Source organism: Lytechinus pictus, chromosome 18 (genome assembly GCF_037042905.1).
Source record: "Lytechinus pictus isolate F3 Inbred chromosome 18, Lp3.0, whole genome shotgun sequence".
NCBI classification, from domain to species: Eukaryota; Metazoa; Echinodermata; class Echinoidea; order Temnopleuroida; family Toxopneustidae; genus Lytechinus; species Lytechinus pictus.
In genome coordinates this window covers 16,712,377-16,720,563 of record NC_087262.1, presented here as the reverse complement: position 1 = coordinate 16,720,563, position 8,187 = coordinate 16,712,377, and the positions used below count along the sequence as shown (strand labels likewise).

The 8,187-nt window shown below is 34.9% G+C and overlaps 1 protein-coding gene across 1 annotated transcript; it reads right to left on the bottom strand.

Moving 5' to 3' along the window:
• Positions 1 to 2,595: 2,595 nt before the first annotated feature.
• On the bottom strand, positions 2,596 to 7,865 carry LOC129281847 (uncharacterized). The gene is made up of 2 exons (XM_064113388.1): positions 7,077 to 7,865; positions 2,596 to 5,285 (listed from the first exon to the last, which is right to left on the bottom strand). The coding sequence occupies exons 1-2, from the start codon at positions 7,704 to 7,706 to the stop codon at positions 3,918 to 3,920; spliced, it is 1,998 nt and encodes a 665-aa protein (XP_063969458.1). The 5' UTR covers positions 7,707 to 7,865; the 3' UTR covers positions 2,596 to 3,917.
• Between the last annotated feature and the right edge of the window lie 322 nt (positions 7,866 to 8,187).

Below are 8,187 nucleotides of genomic sequence, written 5' to 3'. Positions count from 1 at the left end.
AAAAGTAAAAGATAGACAAACTAACTACAAAAAATCACCAAGACTTCCTTGGATATCTAAAGCACTTTTGCGTTCAATTAACAGAAAAAATAATTTATATTATAATTCAAAACTTAAAGGTACTCTTCAGGCAAAAACTAAATACACCACATATAAGAATACTCTAACTATGACAATACGTTTGGCAAAGAAAAGATATTTCACTGATCAAATAATTCTGTATAAGCACGACATTCAAAATACATGGAAAGTTCTTAAACAAGCAATGAATTTATCCAATAATAAGTCCGATATAACTGAAATTAGGTCTAACGGTGATATCATTGGAGATCCTGAAAATATAGCTAATGTTTTTAATGATTATTTTTCATCTATAGGAATTAACCTTGCTAGAGACATCCCCCCTTCAACAAAACATTTTTATGATTATCTAGGTACACCTAATTCTAGTTCAATATTTTTCACTCCCGTAGTCAAACAAGATATTACTGATATTGTATCTAATTTGAATAATAAAAAAAGTCCTGGTTACGATGATGTCAATAACTTCATTTTAAAAGGTATAATATCTGAAATTGTTGATCCTTTGACATATATTTTTAACCTTTCTCTAACCTCTGGTCAAGTCCCTGATCACATGAAAATTGCCAAGGTCATTCCATTGTACAAAAAAGGTGACAAGTTAAGTATCAGTAACTATCGCCCAATTTCTTTATTATCGTCCTTGTCCAAAATTTTAGAAAAAGTGGTTTATAGCAAAACAATTGATTTTTTAAAATCTCACAATATTTTTTCTAACTTTCAGTTTGGATTTAGAGAAAAACATAACACAGAACATGCATTATTGAATTTCGTTGATAAAGTGGCCCACGCTTTTGATAATTGCTCACATCTAGTCGGCATTTTTCTGGACTTCTCCAAGGCCTTCGACACCATTAACCATGATATTTTATTACATAAACTTTCTCATTATGGGGTGCGCGGGAAGGCCTTGGAGTGGTTCAGAAGCTACTTGTCTGATAGACGCCAATTTGTATCTTTGAATGGTCATGCATCCAACATGCAATCTATTAATTGTGGAGTCCCGCAAGGCAGTTTGTTAGGCCCGTTATTATTTATCATCTATATTAATGACTTTTGTAAATCATCTGATGTCCTTTCGTTTATACTCTTTGCAGACGATTCCAATATATTTTATTCCCATAAAAATCCATATACCTTAGTAAATACTATTAATAATGAACTTTTAAAAGTCACAGAATGGATAAGATCCAACAAATTGTCTCTTAATCTACTTAAAACTAAATATATGCTATTTAGCAATTCCATTGATACACTTCCGATGGACATTGTTTTAGATGACACTAATTTAGAAAGTGTCACATTCATAAAATTTCTCGGTGTTACCGTTGATAATAAGCTTTCCTGGAAATACCACATAGATTGTACTTGTAAGATTATTTCGCGAAATATTGGCATTATCAATAAATTGAAATATCATTTTTCGTCGTCGTCACTTTTAATGCTATATTCTTCTTTGATCCTACCTTACTTGAATTATGGGATACTTGCCTGGGGCAGCACACACCAAACCATCTTAGATAGACTGTTGTTACTGCAAAAGAAGTCCCTTCGTATTATTCATAATTCAGCTTTTCGTTCACACACTGACCCACTATTTTTTGACAGCAAATTGCTGAAGATAAGCGACCTATACTTATTTCATTTAGGGCAATTTATGTTTAAATTTAACAAAAATATCCTTCCACGTGTATTTGATTCTATGTTTCCTCTTAATCGGTCTTTTCATAATTACCCTACGAGGCAATCTCACGAATTTCATTTACCCCGTTTTAGAACTTTATTGGCAAAGAGTACATTTATGTTCGATGGCCCTAGTTTTTGGAACTCCCTCGACAATAACATAAAAAACAGCCCTTCCATACATTCTTTTAAAAGAAAACTGAAAAACTTCTTACTTAAATCCTACCGAGGTCTTCATTACTAATTCCCGCTCGTTACCACCCCCTCTCAGACATCTAGTTATTTTTATTAGTCTTTATCATCTTGTTTTATTCTCTAATTTCGGTCGCAATTCGTCCTGTTTCTATTTAAGTTTACTTCTCCTTTTGTCGTCCTGTTCTTGTTCTTGTTTTTTTTTTTTCTTCGTGGTATTTTACTCTTTATTAGTTTTGTCTTGTTCTGTGTGTTATCTTGTTCTTTTTATCTATTCAGTAAGTCTCCGTAGGCAAATAGCAACCATTGCGTCTCTCCCCCCCCCCCCTCTTTCTTTCTCTCTCTCCTCTTTTCTCTTCTTTGAGGGAGGTTCACATTATACAAGCTTTGCTTTTGAGTGAATCTCCTATTTCCACAGATACCTTTTTTTTCTATTTGAATTATATTTTATAATTTGTCTACGAAATGCACCACATTTTGTATATATCTTTATATGTTAATTATCATGAATGTTTTTTACTATGATTATAAAGACAATGATTTGTATCGCAAACATTTGTTACAATGTATGAAAATGATTTGTATCAATATTTATGTTATTTCTGTTGGAAATAAATCTGAATCTGAATCTGAATTTCATAAAAAAGAAAGTTATTATGTAGGAATCGGTTTGTGGGGACTATACATTCAACACAAATAGCAATATAGGCCTATTAAGATTAACGGTCGAATAGGACATAATTCGCTGATATCCGTAATTATTAGGCCTTTTCTTCACATCATAACACTGGGCAGAAAAATCTAAGATTTCGAGATTGTATTGACGTATCTCCACAACAAATAGGCTGACTTGCAAGAAAACATCAAGTCGATTGTAAACATTTCCACACAGACAAATCTTGACACTCACAAATATAGAGTTCGTTTTATATAATAGTTCTTTGTCGAATTCAAATAAGCATTTAAATAAGCATTTATTTCTTATATTTCAAATCCTTTTTCCATAAACATTAATTCATATAAAAATCAAATTGTTACGAAGAATATAAACATGTACATGTTGGGTTTAAAGAAGGAGGCGTATACCCTAAAAGCCGAGGCTTGTGGCGGGATACGCCTAAGACGAAAATACAATACAATAAACAATACAAAAGAAAGGGCAGAGAAAAGAAAAAAAGAAAGAATTGTCTATAACCATTATAACAGAGACCCGAAAATATTAAACGCTAGCTTAATTACACAAGTTGAATGACAACAAAAGTATTACGCTTTAAAAACGCTGTTTAAAATGTCAAAAACGTTGTTTAAGCCCGTCACTCTAACAACTACTGTTTAAACTTTTTAAGCATCTGTCTATTTTTAATACAACTTATAACTTTTTAAACAAGTAAAGGGCAGAGAAAAGAAAAAAAGAAAGAATTGTCTATAACCATTATAACAGAGACCCGAAAATATTAAACGCTAGCTTAATTACACAAGTTGAATGACAACAAAAGTATTACGCTTTAAAAACGCTGTTTAAAATGTCAAAAACGTTGTTTAAGCCCGTCACTCTAACAACTACTGTTTAAACTTTTTAAGCATCTGTCTATTTTTAATACAACTTATAACTTTTTTTTGAAAAAATGTTTAAATAATTACAAAAAGAAGTTTAAACAACTTGTTATTAGAGTGACAGGCTTAAACAACGTTTTTTTTTTTTTACTGTGTTCCTAATTCAGATTCACGAAATAATTAAAAGTAGGGGTCTTTTGATACTCAAGTTTCAATGATGAAATTATTTTATGTGTATGAACGTTTTTTCGATTCGTGTTAAAAGTTGTGTGTATATACACATCACTAAATCTAAACAAATTAAGAAAAGTGTTTACAAACATTTTGAATTCTCATTTCAGATACACTATAAATAATCGCATAAAAATCAATAGTTCATGTTATACACACTAGTAAGATACTCTTTATTACAGCGATACCTTGATGAAATATAACTTATACGAACAAGCAAAGGCGAGTAGGCCCGGAGAGAGGGAAACCAAGTAACACCAAATAGAACCCAATGTCATATCAAGTTGATTGAACTCAACTCTTTCCTTCAGGTTCAGACCATCAAGATCATATAGCCTGATCACCACCTTACTATTCCACATATCAACACTCGCTACATACACCCTGTCCTGCTCATCCACGGCAGCATACAGGTTGACACCCTGTGGAGCTTGCAGAGACTCACCAGCATTCCCATCCCTGTCATAGACCGTCACTACGCTTGGATTGGTGAGAAAACATGAACTCGTGACGATCAAACCCGACCTGGTGGATGATGCCTGCCTCGTCACGTGCTTTGTTGGAACAGTGTGTTTGAGGTTGAGAGTGGATCCAGTCGGGTCATAGATGTAGACTTTGTTGGCACCGTTAGCAATGAGGATCTCATTTGATAGACTTCTGTTCAGTCTGAGATTATAACCAGTCCCACTCACGTTAATTGTTGCTTTCCTGGAGCCATCGGGAGAATACATGTGAACTACTGTATAACCAGTTGAGACACATAAAGCATTGTCCCGTTGAATCACAATATCTTTATAACCCACGTCATGTGGTATGTTTGTATACTGCTCCGTTCCACCAGCTATATCAATGATATCAATACCTGGTGTATAAATCCCATATACGATGGCCACACTGGTATGAGTGTAAGCTGTCATTCCAATCATTTCTCCCCGTAGATCTATACACTTCATGATTTCTAACTTGGGATCTGATCCCGAGATGCTCCCGAGGTCCAGACAAGATTTATCTGCAGGATTAAAACTCTTCAGTGCTTTCTCCGTGATATCAACAGTAAAAGTGTGATCGATAGGGTCTGAGATTTTTCCGAGTTCAAGACAAGTAGCATCTCCAGGATTAAAACTCTTCTCCTGTGCTTTCTTTGTAATAACTTCCGCAGTAGTGCGATCGGTAACCTCTTTCAGCATAGCTTCTAGCTCATTACAAAGCAAATTATGAGCGGACAGACTATCTGTCTCAAGATGACCCAGTCTGTCATTATCTACCAATGTAATCGAACTACAAATGCTTTTGATCCTCTGTCGTTCCTTGGACTTTAGGATGTTGAGATCATCCTCGAAACTTCGCTTCAATTCATTTATTTGCTCGATGAGATCTTGAAGATTTCCTTCCAGCTCTTTAACCTTGATGCTGTAAGCCTGGCTGACATCATCTAGTAGTTTCTGCATGGCAGTGTGTACCTCATGACGTTGTAATTCTATATTCTGAATGTTCTTTTCCAGCTCAGCTTTCTTAGCTGCACATTGGTGGGCAAGTTCTGTCACCTGTAAAGATCGAGAAAGTAAAAAAGTAGTAACTGTTTGCCGTCAAAGAATCATTCACGTAAACATGGTAAATGTAGTTTCTATATTTAGAAAAAAATCAATAAATATACCTATTATAATGTCTGACTTGTATATACACCCGGGAAGTTGTATCAATTTCTCCGATCTCTATTCTGGACGGGGGGGGGGGGGGGGAGGGGGGGGGGGGCGGATAGGGAGGCAACGAAGGATATGAGGGACAGTTATTATCATTATTATCATTATATGAGTGGTCATATTACTATTGTTATATTATCTTTATTAATTATACTTTTATTTATGATTATTACCATTATTATTTTAGTTAATATATATCTTGCTAAAATTGATAACAGTATCATTATTACCATAACTACCACTTTTATTATTATTTCTGATTATCATCATCATTATTGTCATTGTTGTTATAAACATTATTATCATCATTAGCAGTATAGACCTAAACGGTGTGAATAAAAAAATCTTGACACCTCATAAGTCGCCAATTTAAGGGAAAATATGTCATGAAAGTATAATCATTATATTAGGAAAGAGTATAGTCTTCTTCCAAGTATTTTGATACCGTATTTATGTGGCATGTCTTCACACTTAGATAATCAGTAGGTATTCTTTGCCGTGATGTAAATCTTGATTCGCGCCAAAGTCAGGCATGACTGCTATGAATAAATCCATAATGCCAATGATTTCATAATCCTACATGAGTTAGTAGACAAATTTGCAAATCCCTTTTCAATGAAATCAATCTGATAGTTACTAGTAAAAAGTGTTTGTTAAACAATTATAATGTAAATTATTGAACACGTATTCTGAAATGGATTTTGATGGAGTCCTTGTTAGATTCTGCCATCATTGACATCTGGATTCATGTATTGCAGCCATGTCTTAATTTGGTTTAAATCAAAATTTACATCGCTTCACAGAATAGCTCCTGATCATCCAAGCGTTAACACATAATATACCACATAGATATGATATCAAATTATTTTCAGGCCATATTGTTAATGGCATATTTTCCCCCTTAAATTGGGGATTTGTGAATGAGGTTTCGTGTTTTTTTTTTCTACTGACACGGTAGTTACAACACGGGGGCCGTGGAATCGTTTTGACAGCGGGGGCTGATCCGAGGGTAAATTGCCAATTCGTCCGCTCATCACATGGTGTACATTCATTTAGTCTAATGCCACTCCGTCCATCAACATTTCGTCTAAAAACCATTTGGTCCAATAACCATTTGGTCCAATCATCACTTCGTCTAATTACCATTTCGTCTAATAACAAGTTGGTCTAATGACCATTTTCTTTTCATTCATTTTGCACAATTAACACTTTAGTTTAATTAGACCAAATGGTATATGGACTAAATGGCTATTGGACCAACTGGTTATTAGACGGAATAGCATTTTACTAAATAAAAGTAGACCATCTGGTGAGTAGACGAACAGATGATAGACCAAATGGTAGAAGACGAAATGACGAATTGGTATTAGACGAATTGGCAAAAATGTAACATTTCACAATAAGATTGTCATTTTAGTTTTTGGTACACATTTACTAAAAAAAAATCGAAGGTCTATAAGTATACCCCAACTAGTTCTGCGTCCCCTAGATGAGGAGGGAGGACGATGAGGTCAGGGTTATTAAAAGAATAGCTAGTATCATCATCTTTTTCTCCTTCAGCGGCACAATCTACATCAGTTTCTTCTCAAAATATTATTTTTCTACTTAATATCAATTTTTTTGAATGACCATTACCTTTCGCCTCAACTCATGCTCGAAGTCAGACTGGTTCTTGATGTTATGGACTTTATGACCAACGACCACGCACCTGAGACAGACACGGACCTTACAATCATCACAAAACATATCTTTGTTCTCTTGTTTGTGGATGGAGCATTTCTCAAATTGATGACCAATGCTGACCTTCCCTTCGATGACATCCTCCATGGAGACAATCTCGTGATCTTCAAAAAGTTCCATGTAGTGATGGCATTGTAAACATTTGTCACATATGTAGTTATTACATGTTCTGCAGAAGGAGACAGCGTCTTGCTGAAACTTGCAACCAGTACATTTTGTACGCATCTCAAGGACAGCATTCATCCCTCCACACTTGGCGTGGTAATCGTCTACGAATCCGTTAATGGAGACATTGAGGCGGAGATCGTCGACTCGGTTGGAAGACAACTTGGTGATCTCCCTGCAGAGAGGACAGATCATGTGGTCAATGTCCTGGTGGGTCAGATCATATTTCTTGAGACACTTACGGCAGAAAGTGTGTCCGCACGTCAGGATCGTTGGTTCATCAAAAATATCAAGACATAGCGGACATACCAGGTTCTGTGAAGAACTGGAGGCTTTCTCTATTTCAATCTTTTCAGCCATTGCTACATAAACTCTACAGTCAAACTATTTCAACGAAACTGAGTACTACTTAGTTGTGAGAGATAGCTACGAGTAACACCGCTGTAAATATGTACATAATTATGTGCACGTCACGGTCGTGAAATGACTGTGTGCGCGAAACTCCTATTATAATATGACTTTGTGCACATTAATAAAGAATGAGGAAGCTGCGATATATTACAATAGCATAATAGTATAATTATAAATAGAACTGGTTTTTCCCAGCTACCTTTGAACTCGATGGAAGTATTTGTCATCTTATCGATAGAGGGCGTTCAATTCTAATCCATTTTTGGATCATTGAGCAATGTTGAGAGATACACGTACTGTATTATCTCTACACAGTAAAAACACTGTACAACGCTGTTTACACCATGAATCTTATTGTTCAAACAAGTTTGTAAAATCTTAATCAACATAAAAGTTTATTTTTTCTATATTGATTTATCAATAAATTTAG